An 18939-nucleotide genomic window follows, 5' to 3' on the forward strand; every position below is an offset into this window, starting at 1 on the left:
CTGAGTGGATGACAGAAGTTGCCACGGTGACGCAGGCCCCAAGCAGGAGAGCACTGTGGTTAAGGCACAGAGTCTGAGCCAGGCAGACCTGGAGTCCAGGCCTGGCTCCACCTCTCCTTGCCTGTGTGACCCTGTGTGACCTCCACATCTCTGAGCCTGAGTTTCTCATCTGTAAAATGGAGATAATGATGACACCCCCCCCCCCCCCCCCCACTGCAAAGCTGTTGAGTTACTGGCTATGAAACTATAACAGAATGTCTGGAATACAGAAGAGCTCAAAAACTATGTTGCTTTTACTTTGCTGCAAGACATAGGAGAGAGAACTCCTCTCCCTCTTTCCTCTGCCTCTTTGCTTGAGATCACATCTGTCATTTCTTTTTTTAAAATTTATTTATTTATTTTTTATTTGGTTGCACCGGGTCTTAGTTGCGGCACATGGGCCCCTTAGTTGTGGCATGCGAACTCTGAGTTGTGGCATCAATGTGGGATCTAGTTCCCGGACCAGGGATCGAACCTGGGGCCCCAGCATTGGGAGCACAGAGTCTTAACCACTGTGCCCAGGGAAGTCCCACATCTGTCATTTCTAAGCATAGTCTCCATTTAAACCCTTCTCTTAGATTTGGTATCTCCCCCACCCCTTTTATTTACTGCAAATTGGACATCATTGTTCAGACCTTCTACAGACATCTCTCCAGCCCACCCCCAACAGCACTCATCCTCTCCTCCTCCAACGCAGCCACTCCTCAGTTTCCATGAATGGTAACAGAATCCTCCATGTTTAAAGCCTGCAGCCGGGCTCTGGGCTGGGGCTGGAAGCAGTCTCTGAGTAGGACCAGGAGCCAGTCAGTCACCAAGTCCTGGCAATGAAATCCCCAAACTTCTACATTTTTCTCTTTTCTGAAGCCTCACTGCCTGTGCCTTGGCCCAGGGACCTGCTGCCTCTTACCAAGACAATGGCAATGGTCTCTCCCCACCTCCACTCTGCCTCCTCTTTCCATCCTTCCCTTCCTCCTCTCCCTCTCCTTCCCTTCCATTTTTCTTTTATTCATTCAAGGTGAAAAGCCTTCATTTTATATATGTGTGTGTGTGTGTGTGTGTGTGTGTGTGTGTGTATATAGTTGTTTTTTTTTTTTTGGCCACACCATGCAGCGTATGGGATCTTAGTTCCCCGACCAGGGATTGAACCTGCACCCCCTGTATGGGAGTATGGAGTCTTAACCACCGGACCACCGGGAAGTCCCGAAAAACCTTTTAAATTCAAGGTAAATTAAAAAGAACAAAGAGAGCTATTTTCTAATGAAGCTATCAATCCTTAACAAGGATATGACGACAATATCTCAGATATTATTCATTCATTCATTCATTCATTCTCTCATTCATTCATGTGGCTAACCTTTAGTCAGTGCCTGCCAGACATATGCACTATGAGGAGGGATACAGAAATGAAACAAATTACATTTCCTAATACCCAGCACTACCAAGGGTCTATCAGTGGCTCCTCCCACCCACAGAACTGTGCATGGTATTCACATGTCTGTACATAAGAGCACAGCCCCCCATCCTGCTTGGGCTCCCACTCTCCTCCAGGCACATTCTACACTCCAGCCAAACTGAACTGCCTTCTCTTTCCCTAATAAGTTCTCTGAGCTATTGCTCGTGCTGTTCCCTCTGCCTGGAAACATTCTTCACCTTGCATCTCCACCCACCTAGATCCTACCCAACCTTCAGGGCCCATTTCAAATATTATCTCCTCCACGAAGCCTTCCAGGACTGTGCCAACCAGATGCATCCTCTGCAGGGGCTCAGCAGCAGGGCTCTATAGTAGAAAGCACATAGGCTCTGGAGTCAGAGCTGGTTTTCATCTCTGCTCTGCCAAATGCTAACTAGGTGGCTTCGGGCACGTTATATGACTCTGTGCCTCACTTTTCTCATCCGTGTAATGGGGATGATTATATCTACCTCACAGGGTTGCTGTAAGGAGGGGACGATTCAAGCAAAGCCACTATTTGAAATTACCTTCTCATTTACCTGTTTGTTGACAATACGCCATCTAGACGATAAGCTCCACGAGAGCAAGGATCTCGACATTTTTAATATTCGTATCCCTGTATCTAAGACTGGCAGACAGCAAACACATATAAACAGGCATACATGGAATGCAGGTAGCTCAGCTCTGCCGTTTATTAGATATGAGTCCTTGAGCTTACTTTACTTCCTGGATCTTATTTTCCTGAACTGTAAAATGGGAATAAACATTCCTACCTGAAAGGGTTGTCCTGAAGTTTAAAAGGGATAAAGTTTGTGAAAGTTGTCTGGTACAAGGTCATTTGCAGAGGCAAAAAGACCGCCGTCTTTTCCCAGTCACGGGTGTTCAAGACGGAGTGAATCAAACAAGGCTCTTACCTCCCATCTACAAATTCCCCAATATATTGGCTCCCCGTGTACTCCATGGCGCCTGCCTCTAGCTTCCAGCTGTTGGGACAAGGGAGCCTCAGTGTATCCCGCCTCACTATGACAACGAGGAGGGATGGGCGGGACCAAGGCAAATCCCCGCCCTCAGGCCCACGGAACTTCCTGGCTCTGCGCACGCTCGGTGGCTCGCGGTTGGCAAGAGCAGTGCGCCTGCGTGCCGCCGCTGCGCATGCGCAGATGCTAGGTGGCCCCCGGCTGTCGGAAGGGGAGTTCAAGGAGACGCGGGCGACGCGGCAGCGGGCAGCTCCTTAGTGTCGCGGCTACCGCCATCATGCCGGGGATAGTGGAGCTGCCCACCCTGGAGGATCTGAAAGTGCAGGAGGTGAGGCTCGTCCGGAGGACAGGCAAGCGGGGCACAGGGCTGCAGATTCCCGGGTCTGGGCCCAGCCCGGCTTGCGCTTAACAGACCCTGGGCCCCGGATCCCCCATCCCCACCCCCCAGCACTTTACACAGGTTGACCCTCGGTCGCCCCCTCGTCGTCTCGGGGAGACCCATTCCTCAGTAGCTCTAGAACTCGCCTCCCCTTCCCCGTAGCAACCTGCGTCTCCTTTACGTGAATAATAGTGGTACTTTTTATTAAGCACCAACCAGGGCCAACTTTACTTACTTCAGAATGTCACTTAACACTCATACCTCCCTGCGAAGTGAGTGCACAATCCCGGGTGCTAATAGTCGAGGGAGAAAGACAGTCACCTTAAAGTAGCACCGTCGGTGCAGAGTGCATTGGAGTAGAGCTAGGAAGCTGCAGAAAAAGGAGGTGATGCTGGAGAGTGAATTTGCTAACAGCCTGAGAAAGTGTTTGGTAATAGGACCTTTAAAGCATTCAGTTATTCAAGAGCTATCATGTGAATGATTATCATATGCACATATACTGGAAAACGAGAGAGAGAGCCCCTGTCCTCATAGAGTTTATAATCTAATAGGGAGACAGACACTTAAAGAGACAGTTACGGTACAGTGTAGTTAGTGCTATGAAAAGTGAAGAGTGATAATACTAATTATAGCAAACACAGTCAGGCCTTTTCTAGATGTCAGGCAGGATGCTAATTACAGACATTAATTCATAGGATCCTTCCAGCAACACTGTGAGGAAGGATATAATTGGTCTCTCCATGTTATAGACAAGGAAACAGGTCCTGAGAGAAGTGATTTGCCCAAGGTCACACGGTAGAGTTGGAATGTGAACCCAGGACTGATTTTAAAACCCATGCTTTTAAATTATCATATTATGGGCAAAAGCTCAAAAGAGTAAGAAGGCTTAGCAGGACCTTTTGTGTTTTGTGTTTTGCTGTTTGACGTGACTCTTTCATTAGTGGAAAGCAACAGTCACTGAGCCAGCTGGGAGAGATGCCTTGGGCTGAGGCAGGGCTGGGAAGCGACTTTCACAAGGCCAGCCTGAGCAGTTTGGACTTTATCCTGTAAGGGAGGTGGTGGGGAGAGGTGGAAGATTTTAAGGCAGAGAAGTGCCAGGGCAGGACTGGATAATCAGGCTACACTGGAGGAGAGGGAGGGGGAAGATGAAAAATTACATGCCAAAAATTATATCCCAGGCCCTGTGTTAAGTGTTTTACCTGCATCATTTCACTTCATCTTATATGCCTGTGAGAATGGCAACTATTATTATATTATTTGAATTATTATGATAAAGTGACATTTACTAAAAGGTGGGGGGGAGGGGAATGTGTGGGTACCAGCAAGAGTCAGTTTGTTTCTTGCTCCACCGTGAAGCTGGTTAAGACTTTGAGTTGCTGTCGTTTTCATTGGCACTTTAATTCAGTTCAACAATCATCTGAGGTTCTGCTTCTTGCATGTATTCTATTTCTGGAGTAAATTTGCCTTTAGAGTTCACACAGTTGAACTGAGAAACATAATTACATAAATAACTAAAATGCAAAAAAAAAGTATGATTCCGTGCTACAGAAGAGGGGCAGACATGGTTTAAGAAAAGAGGGTAGGATTTGAAGTTGTATCTAAATTCTAGGCCTCACTATTCGGTTACCTTGATTAGTCACTTTTCCCATTTGCAGACACAGTTATTTTATTTGTAAGATGAAGTGATTCCAGCTGTATAATTCTCTGAGGCTATGAAGGGAACAGAGAAAGCACTTCTTGGGCATAATGTAAGACTTGGCTAAATGGCATTTGAAGAATGGCATTTACAGGCAGAGATGGAGAGAAGAACTTTCTAAACGAGGCAGGATCTGAGCAAAGATAAGCAGATGGGGCCAAAAATGGGTTCTGGGGACAGTGTGTTCAGTGTCCTAGAGAACAGCCAGTACCTTTTTGAAGTCTGGTGGGTGAGACAGCTGGAAGGATAGTTGGGATCCAGAAGGCTTTGAATACCTCATAGAAACTTATGCTTTGTTCTGCTGTTAAGCCTGAATCCTTCAAGGGTTTTGTTGCTAGTTGGTTCTAACAGCAGAGTAAAATAAGAATTGTCTTTTAGGACAGCAGCTCTGTGAAGAATGTTTGGAAGAGAGGATAAGAAAAGCAGGCAGAGCAGTCTTGGTGGCTGTTGAAATAATTGAGGAAGATATTGTTGACCCCAGCGTGATTGATGACTGGGCTTACAGAGAAGAAAGAACACATTTATCTATAATTGATCAGACTTAGCAATTAGAGGCAGGGAAGGTTGAGGAATCAATGTCAGATTTGCAGCCTGACAGTAGGACTGGGGAAGCCAGAAGGAGTAGGTTTGAGAAGCAGGCTAAACCCATTTTGGACCTCATTGACCTTGGAGTTATGACACACGCCTGTGGAAAACTAGGCAGAAGCTCTGGGCAGGAAACTCCTTGGACACATTGACGATGTTGAGTAAAATAATGGCCAATGTTTATGATGTGCTTCTATGTGCTAGGCACTGTTCTTGATATTTTTGTGTGTGTTAACTCAGCCCTAACAACAGTTCCATCAACTAAGTACTATCATCCTCCATTTTACATAACTTAAGCAAAATACAAGGCCAGGTATAACTCAAGTACTGCAAAAAAAAGGTGCAGACCTGGTTTAAGGAAGAGAGAACAGGACCGGAAGATTGCTTGTAGATTGTGAGACTTTTTCTGATTCCCTTTCCGCACCTGCAGACTGTCTAAACCTGCTATGCAGCAAGGCTGTTAAGAGGACAGATGAGGAAGGGCGTTGAAATTCTATGTTCTTTGAGACAAAGGGAGCGGAATGAATCTGAGAGGGTATTCACAGTAAGCAGCTGTGAAGGGATATGCTTTCTGTTGGAACTCGTCAGTCTTAGTGAAGAAGCAGGTGAGGGGCAGTGGTGACATCTGAAGTTATTTGCCTCCTTAGTGATGCAATGGGAAGAGGCCTGATTGGAGATCACAGTTTCTGGTGCTAGTTTTGCATTTGCCACTGACCTGTGCTGTCTTGCGCAAATTGCTCCTTTTCCTTGGGAAATAAATTCAATAAGTGGTTCTCACTCTTGATTTCCCTGTGACAGGGCATGTTTTACGTGCTCAACAACATGGGTGTACCTAGATTGGGATAAGACCTCTATATTTGTAGGGAAGTAAAGCAAAGAAAGCCATAGGCTTTTAGGGGCATGATAGCTGCGAAGGCATTGGAGTAATTAAATCAGCCATGTAACGATGTTTTAAGGCATTTGACAAGGAAGTAAATATAGCTATTAATTTTTAAAATATATTAAGCTTTAAAAAATGTTTGAGTCTTGATTTTTTTTAGTTGCCCAGCTCTTGATAGGTAATACAGCAAGCAAGCGTGTAAACAGTTATCAAAAACTGGAATACAAAATTTTACAGATTTTTTTAAATGAACATATTAGAATTGTCATGGGAAATTTCATTTATGTCCTAAATTCACCTTTGCTTTGGTAATTATAACAGTTGTAATATTAGTAGTCATAGTCATAACTTTATTCTTCTCTTCCTATAGCATGTAGATGAATTATCTCTTCATCTTTCCTTGCCTTTTATCTTATTAAAAATGTTAATTAACCTAGGCTGTGAGAAATTCCTAAAAAAATGAAATTATAACATTTTTATTATAAAATAACAATTATAAAATTATTCTCTTGTAAAAATTCTTAATAAATATCTGCACATCAAATCCAGTGGTATCTTAAGGCATAATGCATTCGGACAGACTAGATTTTATTCTAGGTACCATGGGTCAGTTTTAGAAAATCCGTTAATGCTCTGCATTACATTTATAGTTAATGAAAAAGAAACCTGAAAATTTCAGTCTTTCCTGGTGGAGGAAACAACAGTGAAACAAAGCCAGTTATGATTAGAAAGAAACTTCCCTAATGAGGAACATCCAAACAAGTATATCCCAAACACCGACAGCCAATATCATACCAAACTACTTCAGAGTTGAGAACAAGGCAAGGACGCCTACTGCCATTGCTGTTTGTATCATCCTGGAAGTTTTGGTCAGAGCATTAAGACAGGAAAAGAGAAGAAGAAGGGAAAAAAGATAAACGTATCAGAGAGGAAGGGAGACAGTTTTTATTTGTCAATGGAAGCTTTTCTGCTAATCCTCTTGAGTTTCCTATCAGAACTGATGAGAGTTCAGTAAACTATGGCTACGGAGAAGGTACAGTGTACGAACAAGCAGTAACCAACTTGAAAATCTAAGGGGAAAATATCCCATTTAGATAGTATCCAAAATGTGAGACTACTGAGCAATAAACAAGAAATATGCAAGGTTCCTGTGTGAAGGAGACTGCAGTCGTAGCTGGAGAAAGTGAGGATGAGCTGAGGAAGGGGAGAGACATACCGTGTTCTGGATGAGGAGGCATCACGCATGAACTCCTAACCCTCTGTGGCTGTTCTTCCCCCGCTGCTGGTGCAGAGTGAGTGCTTGGCAGCTGCTTGTGCCCGGCGCTGTTTTGGGTGCTTGGTGGACCTCGGTAAACACCACCTTAATTAGTTTAATTTAGGGAGGATGGGCATCTTTACAGTAGTCAACCTCTGTTGAAAACAAAATCCCTACCCTCTTGGAACTTACCTTCTAGTGGTCACAGATAGAGTGACCACGGGTGCTAGCTTACCTAAGATGATTAGGGAAAGACTCTGAGATAAAATGTGAGCAGAGACCCAATATTGTAAAAGTGCCCTTTCCCTACCAATTTGATATATAACTACCCTTAGTACAATTCCAATGCAAATTATTGGGGGAAGGGTGTTCATTGGTAAAAATAGCCAAAACGATTTCAAAAAGGAAGAATAGTGAGGAGAATGGTCTTGCCAGACAACGAACAGTAATTAAAACATTGCAGTACTGGCACAGGAAGGGATGGTACAGGAAAGAGGCCAGCAGGACCCCTGCTGCAGCAGCCACTAGACAAGCCCTGGACCGTAGTGTGAGCTGGCTGTGGCTACACTGTACTTTTTGAGAAAAAGTGCTGGGCTGCAAGTGAATGAGGCTGACACAGTTGTAGGGATGGCTGCCTTGAATATGCTCTATAATTTTAAAAAATTCACAAGTTTAGTACTTTATTATGAATAATAACTTGCTGGACTAGATGCTCTTACTGATCCCTTCCAGTCTCTAATCTTCTGTGGTTCTGTCATCTTCTGGGAATTTTATACATCCTCCCACTGTTACTTTTATTCCTAGAAAGGAGATTATTACAAAGGTGTGGAAAAGCATGTGTGTGAAAGAACTTTGTGATCTCTGAAGCACCATAGATCATAAGGGATTATTATGGGAGTCCCCATCTTTAGTTTTCTTGGCTAAGTCAGAACAGGCCTACCTTTCTGTTCCCTCTGTCTTGACCAGCATGAGGTGAGGTTGAGAAAGTGGTGTTCTGGTACAAATCTAGTCCTTCTCCCCTGTTCCTCTCTGCAGGTGAAAGTCAGTTCTTCTGTGCTGAAAGCTGCGGCCCATCACTACGGAGCTCAGTGCGATAAGCCCAACAAGGAGTTCATGCTCTGCCGCTGGGAAGAGAAGGACCCGAGGCGGTGTTTAGAGGAAGGCAAGCTTGTCAACCAGTGTGCCCTGGACTTCTTTAGGTAAGTAAGATCTTTGCACGTCAGTGCCCATTGGTTGAACCATCAAGGTGTATGTGTCTCAGTGAACGTCCAGCTAATTAAATTGAAGGGTAATTTTACTGACTAATTTTAGTAGGAAATGGAAGGCTTTGCAATCACATAGACCAAGGTAAGCACACAATAAATGAGAGTTACTTATGTTATTTGTTTTTATTATTTGGTATGTTCTTTTTTTTTTTTTTCTTTTTGAGGTATGGTTGATTTACAGTGCTGTGTTGGGACTTCCCTGGAGGTCCAGTGGTTAAGACTATGGGCTTCCAGTGCAGGGGACACAGGTTCCATCCCTGGTTGGGGAACTAAGATCTCACATGCTACACGACCAAAATAAATAAGTAAAATAAAATTACAATATTGTGTTAATTTCTGCTGTACAGCAAAGTGATTCAGTTATATATATAGGGGCTTCCCTGGTGGTACAGTGGTTAAGAATCCGCCTGTCAATGCAGGGGACACAGGTTTGATCCCTGGTCCGGGAAGATCCCACATGCTGCAGAGCAAGTAAGCCCGTGTGCCACAACTACTGAGCCTGTGTGCTTTAGAGCCCATGAGCCACAACTACTGAGTCCACGAGCCACAACTACTGAAGCCCTAGAGCCTAGAGCCTAAGCTCCACAAGAGAAGCCACAACAATGAGAAGCCCGCACACTGCAACAAAGCGTAGGCAGCCCCCGCTCACCACAACCAGAGAAAGCCCGCATGCAGCAGCAAAGACCCAATGCAGCCAAAAATAAAATTATTTTTTTAAAAAGTATATATGTATATATTTTTCATATTCTTTTCCATTATGGTTTATTATAGGATATTGAATATAGTTCCCTGTGCTATGCAGTAGGACCTTGTTGTTTATCCATTCTATATATAATAGTTTGCATCTGCTAATTCCAAACTCCAGTCCTTCCCCCAACCCCCCTTGGCAACCACAAGTCTGTTCTCTGTGAGTTTCTCTTTCGTAGATAAGTTCATTTGTGTCATATTTTAGATTCCCCGTATAAGAGATAGCATATGTTATTTGTCTTTCTCTGACTTACTCCACTTAGTATGAGAATCTCTAGGTCCATCCATGTTGCTGCAAATGGCATTATTTCATTCTTTTTTATGGCTGAGTAATGTTCAATTGTATATATGTACCACATCTTCTTTATCCAGTTGTCTGTCGGTGGACATTTAGATTGTTTCCATGTCTTGGCTCTTGTAAATAGTGGCACATTCTTTAATCTCCATGAATCCCAATTTCCAAATTGTAGAGTAATACCTATTATGTAAGATTGCTGTGAGGAATTCGAAAGGCACATAACAACAACTTAGCACAGGGCTTGCTTGCAGGCGTTCACTAGTTTGTTACCATTATCGTACTATAGCACACACAGTTACGATGGAAAGGAGAGTGTGTTCAGAGTCAAGGGTTTAGGTAGGCCACTATACTTGATATAAGGAAAAAAATCCAAATTGTAATTGTAGAAAAAGGTTTTAACAACCATATTAGTCAGAACTCTATTAAAAGGGACAGAAACTCAACTCAAAGGGAATTGGCTCATATAACTGTGAAGCCCAGAAATAGGACTGGTGTCAGGCAGGACTGGATTCAAGGACTTAAATAATTTCACTCCTACTTGGTATCTTTTTGCTTTACCCTTCTCCCCACATAGTTTCTTAGTCCTACTTTCTCTGTCAAATTCATTTTCAAATAGACCCTCTCCTTGCTGTGGCAGAAGTGACTTCCAGCCACTCCAGACTGCTCTGCAGACCCAGACAAAAAGTGCCACCCAGTAGCATGAGCACAGGGCCCTGGACTGAGTCTCACTGGCCTGGCTGGTCAACTTCATGTGCATGTCTTTGAATCAGTTGTGTTGCAGGAGATAAAAGGCTGTGACTGATCAGGCCTGAAGTGCGGAGTAGGTTTAGATTCATCTAAATCACATTGCCAGCGATAGGGAGGGGTCATTCCTCAAAGGAAAATGTGAAGGATGTTCCAGAAGAATGGGGAGTGACTGCTGGCTAGGCAGAACCCACAAATGTCCCCTACAGTGGCGTTAGAGGAAAAAAAATTCCTTTCCACAATAGCTCCTTTCCTTCTTTCTTGCTTCTGCTGTCTTTGTCGACATGCAGAGATATTTTTGTGCCTAAAGTCACAGTGTGTGTACATTTTAAAATTCATTTTTCGCTTGAAACTATTGGAAACATTCTTTCAAGTTGCTCTGTCTTCATGATCATTGTTTTTAATGGCTGTGTGATATTCCATCAGTAAATAAACCAGCCATAATGTACCTCACAATTCTTGTTGTTAAACATCATTGTTGATTTCAGTTTTTGATTGTTTTGGATAAATCTGCAGTGATTACATTTGTGTAGAGATCATTTCCATTTTTTAATTAATTCCTTGGCATAAATTTCCCAGCAGTGAGATTATGCTTTAAATGGCTTTGAACATGATTTATGGCTCTTGAACTACAGTGCCCGTTTCTTTTGAAGTTGGGTCAGTTTATGCTGTTCTCAGCACCATATCCTGGTATCCCTCACCAGCATTGCATATTATTTAAATATTTGATAGGTACAAAATGGGATTTTATTCTTGCTTGAATTTGCATTGATTTGATTGCTAATAAGGTGGAATATGTACTCACTTAAACATTTATTTTCTAAGAGAACTTTGGCAAAGGATTTTTTCCTTTGACTCAGAGGGAGCGGGAAATGTTTGGATTTCACAAGCTCCCGAGGTGCTGAGGTTGCTTGCTGTAAGCAAGGTAATTGTCTGTTAGTGTGGATGCCAGGGTAACAGCCCAGGACACAGACCTAAGTACCAGAGTGATGGTTTGCAGCCTTTCTTCCGCCGCAGCGTATTGGAGGAGTCCAGAACCCCGGTTGGACACAGTCACTCACCATCATCGTGATTCTTAAGTTGCAGTTAGAGGGGTGCAGTTTTTTGTACGGTAGAAATCCAGGTCAGCAAGGCTACAGGTAACCTAGAAAAGCTCCCCAGGCTTTGACGTTTCTTCTTCCTTCCTGTTACACATCTCATCACCCCCAAGGTTATGTTCAAAATACCTGGAAGGGTATAAGAAACTGGTACCCGTTGGTTGCCTCCCAGGAGGGGACCTGAACAGGGATGGAAAGCCAGTTTTTCTTTATGTTATTTCCTTCAGCCACTTCTGAGGTTCTTCCTGAGACGTGTTAAGTACGACTCCTGTGTTGAGTGTAGCTGGATTCTCGTTGTGTGACAAGCAGACACTTCATTATTATTCCACTGGGGGAAGGAGGTGCTCCATGCTTCTTCCACTGCCTCATGTATGGCTTTGACATGAAATAACAGTATTTTATTCTTGCCTGACTTTGCATTTATTTGATTACTAGCAAAGTTGAATGGTGAGAGAAGGGGAATTTTGCAAAATAATGGAGGCTTATCGCTTTTATACACAAAAGTTAGTTTTTCTCCAGCCGTTTTTGGTGACCGCAAAATGAATTCCATGCTATGTTGCTGCTTAATGGAGAGCAAATATAACTTAACTTTCTTCCTAATGACAAGGATTAACCTCTGTTTTTGTTCAGTGCGTGGACAGAATGAAGTCTGAGCTCTGGAGGCGTGTAGGGCAGTTTTGTCTACACTGGCGGACCCCAGGATCAGAAGATCCTTGCTAGTTTGTGAATTTGCTCTTTATAGTTCTGTCCCCTCCTTTGTCAGTGTCTGTCACCTCTGACTTCTGTCAGCATGCCCGTCTCTGAGTATGCCTCCTTCTCTTCCAAATTTGCTAAGCGGGTAATCTTTAGAATTGGATCTAAAAAGAACAAATAGGTCCCAAGTGAGGAGTTCTCTGAGTGAAATATATACACCTTAGACAGTCAAGGTGTATATATTTCAAAGACAGAGCAAGGCTGTGTGTGTGAGGTCTGCACCAATTTTTTCCCCACTTTTTTGTTTTTCATCCTTTTGCAGAGAGCTGCCCCTAATCAGGCCCTCTTTTCCAGGCAGATAAAGCGGCACTGTGCGGAGCCTTTCACAGAGTACTGGACCTGCATCGATTACTCCAGCCTGCAGCTGTTTCGTCACTGTCGCAAACAGCAGGCGAAGTTTGACGAGTGTGTGCTGGACAAACTGGGCTGGGTGCGACCTGACCTGGGGGAGCTGTCAAAGGTAACATGGTTTCCTGCTGCTCACTCTCTCTCTCTCATTAAGGGTGGGGAGAGGCAGAGGTGGTCTGGAAAGGGTGTTCCGTGAGTACAGATCTGATGTGAGAAATCCAGACCTGACCAGTCAGCTTCATTAGGGAGTACACAGCTATACACAGTCCAAAGGGAGTGTATTTAATAGAAATGTTTCTTTAAATAGATCTCCCAGCATGTGCAGGTTTGTTTTTGATTAATTAGCTAACTGAAGAACAGAAGGGAGTCGATGAGGATAAACAAAATGTTAGGGGCGCCGTCAGTTGAAAACATTGAGGTTATTGTGGGAAAATAGGTTTGAGGTTATGCCAGATTTTTCAGGAACATACCTGTGATTAAAAAAAAAAAAAGGTAATGCCTGTAGTTTAAAAAGCATGCTTTCTTTCTCCCATATTTCCTGTCTCAGTTGTGACACCACCATCTGTTGAACCCTCCGAGCTAGAAACCCGAATGTCTTTTTTCTTCACTTTGCACTCTTTCTACCTTTATCCAGTTCTCAGTTCCTGTAGATCAGCATCTCCCGGAAAGTTTTTTTTTTTAAATCCCCTCACTGTCCCCACTTCCTGGACAGGAGTTCTTGACTGGGCCACACGAGTTTCTGGGAGGGCGGGGTGGATCACTACAGGCATGATCTGTGTGGGAAACAAGTCAAATAGCACTTTCCTTTAACAACAAGCTTTTCAAGGGGACTCCCATCTGCTTGCGAAATAAAGCATCCCCTGCATATCCTGACGTGCATGACCCTTTGTGATCTGACCCGTCCCAGCTTCATAAACATCGTTACCCCTCATTCCTTCTGGGAAGCATAGGTAACAAGGTGTGGAGGGAAAAAGCTCTGGTTTGAATGGGGACTGAGAGTAGACTGGAGTCTTAGTTTCATGACTTAACTGCTGTGGGATCTTAAGCAAATTGCTCAACGTTTCCTATCCTACTACGTTTATAAGATGGGACCAGTATTAATCTTTGTTCTTCTGTGAGGATTAAGCTAAGGAGCCTCTGTGACTCCCCAGCACAGTGCCTGGCACGTAGGTCCACAGTTAATGTTCATTCCCTTCCCTTTGTGTGTGGCATCTGTGCATAGTTGGGTCTTAAGCTTATTGCCATAAGCAGAGGAATGGTTTAGATTTTTTTGTTTTTGTATCTGGCGTATCTTTACTTCAGATACCTTCTTTTGCTGCACCGAACAAATTATTTTTATTTTTAAAAAATTTTTATTGAAATATAGTTGATTTACAATGTTGTGTTAGTTTCAGGTGTAAAGTGATACAGTTATACATACATAAAAATATGTTCTTTTTTTTAACATTCTCTTCATTATAGGTTTTTACAAGATATTGAGTATAGTTCCCTGTGCTATACAGTAGGTCCTTATTGGTTATCTGTTTTACATATAGTAGTGTGTCTATTTTAATCCTAAATGAATGTATCATTTTAAATAGTTGATAATTCTAAGTTGGCAAGTGGTGGAACTTTTACATACAGTAAAGAAAACTACCTTTTCTCATTTCTGTCTCATGAAAGGAGAATGTACAAATCATGCTGTTAAGAAAGCATATTTATTCCTAAATCTTTGTATTAACATTTTTTAAAAAACCTATAAAAGAAAAAGGTACTGTTATCTGATCTCTTTTCAAAAATGTATTTCTTTAAAAGGATTATCAGCTTTAGTTATACTGAAGTTCAGTAGCCAGTCTCTTTCTAAGAAAGGTCACAATTGGCTGGACAAAGCATACATTTTAGCATCACTCCCTTGTACATCTGCTTCCACTGGCTTGACCCGCCTCCTGTGTGCCCCCAGTGACTTCTTGTTCACTCGTCCAGTCTCAACTCAGCTCAGGTGTCGGGTCTGTCTGCAGTTTCTGGCTTTCCTGAGCAGGACTGCTCTCTCTCACCCATCATTCCATCATCCTGATACTATTCATAGTGAAAATAACTAATGGAGCACCTGCTCCATACATCAGGTGCTTCATGTATGTTATTCCAATAACCTGGGAGCTACTACTAGCCCTGTTTTACAGATGGGAAATTGAAGGTTAAGTCGGCTGTCCAAGGTCGTTCACCTAGTAATTAGTTGGACCACATGCTTCTGCTCCTTTTCTATTTTGAGTGTGGCTCAGAAGAGGAAGTTGTTTTATTGTCCTTTCCACAGTAATTTGTCCTTTAAAGGGTTCCTTTTATTTTTTCTAGATTTATTTCATTGACATCTTGAATTCCTTAAAGGAGCTTCAAATGCCAGCTGGAGGCATTTGTAATATACTCTGTCAAGCAGTAAGGAACCATTAGTGATCTCTAATTATAGCAAAGAGATGAGAAAATGGTTTTAAAAGCAAATGAAAAACTATTCTGGACTTGTAGTCAGAAGTCTGGGGTTCCAGCTCTGACATTTACTGTGTCTTGATCTCAGACAAGCCAGCCATCTCTGCTTCTCTTCTGTGAACTAGAGATACTTATGCCTCAGAGGGTGGTTATAGTAATGGTTGTGTGGTTGTGTCCATGAACGCTCTGTTCACAATAAATGGTGTTTGCATTTGTACATCTGGGAAGATGGGTGTGGTCATGCTGTGCGGAGCGGCTCAGGAGACCACCAGAGAACAAGACTGCTCATAACCGTGGCCTTCTGTCTTTCTGCTTCCCTGGGCCTGTTTCCTCATCTTTAAAATGAGACCAGTTTCTGCTGGGTTTCTGATGGAGACTTCCGTGGGTTAAAGTGGGTGGAAAACGCCCTCCTCCTCTCTCCCTGGGACCCTGGTTCCGTGCTCCACCCTCGCCTGGCCCGTGGGCTCAGCCCCCAGTCTCGCTTCTGCTTCTTCCGGCCTGGCCTGCAGATGTAATTAAATTATTTCCCTGCTCCAGTGGCGCCTGTTGGGGTAAAATCCAAGCGTCTTTGCACATCGCTCATCGCCCTTCAGCACCCGGCCTCCCGCCTCCCGGTGTCGCACGTCACGTGAGAGCACAGGCTTCAGAGCCGGCACATCTCCCTTGAAGTCCTAGTCCTTCCACTGTTAGCTGGGTGGCCCCAGCGAACCTGCAGATTGACCTCTGAGGAGCGTGAGAACGAACAGGAATAACGCGCTTGGCATCATTTCTAACAACGTCATTTCTTAACAACAGGACGTGCTCGGTTAGGGGCTGCCTCTCTGCCCTGCACCGGCCTGTGCTTCGGCCGTGCTAAGGACGTGCCTCTCGGGCCCCGCGTGTGCTCTTGGTTGACTTAGAAGGTCTTTCCTCTCTAATCTTCCTGGTCAGCTCCTGCTCATCCTTCAAGATGAAGCTAAATGTCAGGCCTGCAGAAATAGTCCGGGCCCGTGGCCTTGAGGACAGGTGGGCGTGCGGAGGCCTTGCTCCCCCAGCGCTCATTTGCCTCTCGGTTACCGTGACCGCCTAGGAAGGCCTGGGCGCTTTTCCTGTCTGGCTCCTTCACTCAGGACAGTGTGCATCTTGCTCTCTTCTGTATCCCTAACTTCTTCCACATGGAGTGACACACAGCAGGCATGCTTCATTGTTTATTCAGGGTTAAGTGTGACTTGCTAGGGCTTTAAAGACGAGGAGTGGCTGGGGCAGCCGGAGCAGAGAGGAGACCCCGGGAGACGTGTTCGTGGTCACAGCTACTCCACCTGACTTTCAGCTTTGCTTTTCCTCTTTCACCCTCTACAGGTCACCAAAGTGAAAACAGATCGGCCTTTACCAGAGAATCCCTATCACTCAAAACCAAGGCCAGAGCCCAACCCCGAGATAGAAGGCGATCTGAAGCCCTCCAGACATGGCAGCCGCCTCTTTTTCTGGACCACGTGAAGATGCGTCCGTGGCCCACACCCAGTCAGGCGCCCAGGCAGCGGGTGCCGAAAACCCTCCTGCAGTTTGCATCAGCCGATAGAGGGCTCTTTCCGGGATCACAAACATTAACAAAAACGTTAATTTATGTGACTTGGCAGTTATTCTATACCATTTCCTGCCCATTAAAAATTTTAAAGGAAACAGTTGTATTTTATTATGTTTGATATAACCTTTTGGCCTTTAAAGATGACTTCCCCTTGCTTTTTCTCCTTGTGGTCCTGCCTGTTCCTCTCTCTCTGCTTCAAGTGGGCATTTGCCAGTGTGACAGGGGAGCCGCGTGGGATCTCAGGCAAATGACCGTGTGGAGCAAAGGCTTTGTTACCTGAGAGGGCGCCTCGGGGCCGGTCTGGGTTCACACGTTTTGAAGTCTCAACTCTTCCCATCCAACATCTCAGACAAATAGAGTTCCCTGAAGGTCATAGAGGGAAGCGTCCAGGAGAGGAGAAGCACAGAAACATTGGAGCCTTGTGACTCAGGCCATGGGCGGGGCTCCTGGCTGTGTCTTCTGCAGTCTCGCTCAGAGTTTCTTAAAGAACCAAACTTCCACCACTTCCCCTTGATATCCCATCCTCAAGCGTTATAACCCAGATGTTTTTCCTGATAGACGAGGGAGTTGGAGGCTGAGCTTCCAGCTCCAAAGCCAGGAAGTCGGGAGGTCTGAGTGTCAGTTCCAACCTTGGGTGTGTTTCTTAACCTCTTGTGAGAGGTTGAGTTTGAGGACAAACTAAAGGGAACATGCTTATCTACCTCCTGGGCAGGTTAAAGCCACAAGTATTTATAAAGCTCTTTGGTTCAAAGCACTATTACGTCTTTATTTCCCCTTTCATTCGATTCCTTTTTCACTACTAGGCTATTTCCTCTCCATCTGACTGGGGGTCACTTTACACCTTCTGGTCGTGGTGTTAAATGGCATACCCCCGTGTGTAAGTCTCAGCTTCCTGGGCCTTCTCCATTTGCAGAGCTCTGGGAAGCAAAGTTGTACAGGAGTTTTTGTAAAGGCCTTTTCAACTCCCATTCCAGATACTCTTAAGTGGGGAGATTGCTGCGAAGCATTAGGCGTTAGTCTGTCGCCCAAAGGGTTAGGACTGTTAGAACACAAAGTGTTGCGTGACCTGCCCTGCCCCCACCCCCACCCTGCTCTGAACCCACAGTAGGGAGCATTTTGGGTAAACCTTACTCTCACCCAATCTGCAAAAGCTTCTTGCCAGCCACCTTTGCCTCATGCTCCAATTTAAGAAGAAAAAGAATAGGCTCTTACGTTTTTGAAACAGCTAAGGCAACACCCATTAACCTCTTGGGGGCAAAGTCATTGGAAGTTACCCTGGTGGGGAAAGTACAAGCATAATTGCAGGTTGGCATTTATACGATAACCTCAAACTATGTGTTGCTTCCTAGATTTTTTCTGCAAAGGAAGCTGGGGCTTGCATACATAATAACAAATATTCAGTGAGCACTGTGCATCGTGTCCAGTGCTTCACGTGTGTCAACTCCTTCAATGCTCAGAGCCCTTTGAAAGAGTTTCTAATAAGTCATGCCATTTCACAGAGGGAGGGGCTAAAGCCTAGGTGGAGGTTAAGAAGGCCCAGTCCTCCTATATGAAATAGTAGATGCGGGATGCAAATGAAGATTGGCTGGTCCCAATGGCCACACCCTTGTCCTTCAAAGTCATCAGTGGTTCTCAGCCTTGGCTGCACGTTGGAATCACCTGGGGCCTTGAAATACTGATGTCGGGATCTTACCCCAGAGAGATTCTGATTTAATTGGCCTGCAGTATGGCCAGGCTGTGGATGCTGTGAATGTTTTGAAAGCTCCCACCGTGAATGTTTTGAAAGCTCCCCCGGGTTGCTCTAAGGTGAAACCAAGGTCTAGGGCCACTGATTGATTTTACACATGAAGCAGATCCAAGAGGTTAAGTGCTAGGAGGTAGTTAAGTGGCTACGCTGAGATTTAAACCCAGATACATTTGATTTCAAAGCCCATACTCTTCATCTATCCCACTGCATATGTCACCCGAGGTCTTATTAAATGAAGATTCAAATTCCATACTTCTGGAGTGGCACCTGAGATTTCTAGTAAGCTTCTTGTTGGTGCTAATGCTGTTGGCCCATGGACCACACTTTGGGTAATGCAGGAATAAACCGCACTATCTGAGAGCAGGATCTGTGATTAATCTATTTGTCCGCAGTATCTAGCACCAGGCCCTCCCTGAAAGTTAATTCACCTCTTTAGAACCAGAGCAACAACTCTTGAACTGTTAATGGCTTCAAATTCAATTCTAGGATGTTTTAACTTCTCCCCAAGTTGGACAGAAGTTCTTGCCTTCCCCCCCTCCTCCCCACCTTGCTTTGAATTCCTTGAACAAAGAAATTCACCTTTGGCTTTCCTGTATTCTTGATGGAATTACACTACATCATAGCCTTCTAGGACCAAAGAGTCTTAAGTAAAGACAGA

The 18939-nt window shown here is 44.4% G+C and overlaps 2 protein-coding genes across 3 annotated transcripts in view; one reads left to right on the forward strand and one right to left on the reverse strand.

The window, feature by feature from the left end:
• The window catches only part of MORN5 (MORN repeat containing 5), a 33431-nt gene extending 30935 nt beyond the window's left edge, over positions 1-2496 (reverse strand). The window contains exon 1 of one of the 2 annotated variants that reach the window (XM_057724711.1): positions 2404-2496. In XM_057724711.1, coding sequence (XP_057580694.1) covers positions 2404-2450 — 47 coding nt within the window. In that variant the 5' untranslated portion in view covers positions 2451-2496. The remainder of the gene's footprint in view (positions 1-2403) is intronic. The other variant, XM_057724712.1, reaches the window with a different exon arrangement.
• A 122-nt stretch (positions 2497-2618) lies between these two features.
• On the forward strand, positions 2619-16629 carry NDUFA8 (NADH:ubiquinone oxidoreductase subunit A8). The gene is made up of 4 exons (XM_057725108.1): positions 2619-2794; positions 8297-8460; positions 12460-12625; positions 16309-16629. Exons 1-4 carry the CDS (start codon positions 2744-2746, stop codon positions 16444-16446), a joined length of 519 nt encoding a protein of 172 aa, XP_057581091.1. The 5' UTR covers positions 2619-2743; the 3' UTR covers positions 16447-16629.
• Positions 16630-18939: the final 2310 nt, after the last annotated feature.

This window comes from Hippopotamus amphibius, chromosome 2, assembly GCF_030028045.1.
Source record: "Hippopotamus amphibius kiboko isolate mHipAmp2 chromosome 2, mHipAmp2.hap2, whole genome shotgun sequence".
In the NCBI taxonomy this organism is placed as follows: domain Eukaryota; kingdom Metazoa; phylum Chordata; class Mammalia; order Artiodactyla; family Hippopotamidae; genus Hippopotamus; species Hippopotamus amphibius.

Bases quoted from the DNA above. Each gene is read 5' to 3' on its own strand.
- NDUFA8 (XM_057725108.1), top strand. From the start codon at position 2,744: ATGCCGGGGATAGTGGAGCTGCCCACCCTGGAGGATCTGAAAGTGCAG. The intron at 8,461-12,459 runs GTAAGTAAGATC...CCTCTTTTCCAG, and splicing joins TGTGCCCTGGACTTCTTTAG to GCAGATAAAGCGGCACTGTG. The intron at 12,626-16,308 runs GTAACATGGTTT...CACCCTCTACAG, and splicing joins ACCTGGGGGAGCTGTCAAAG to GTCACCAAAGTGAAAACAGA.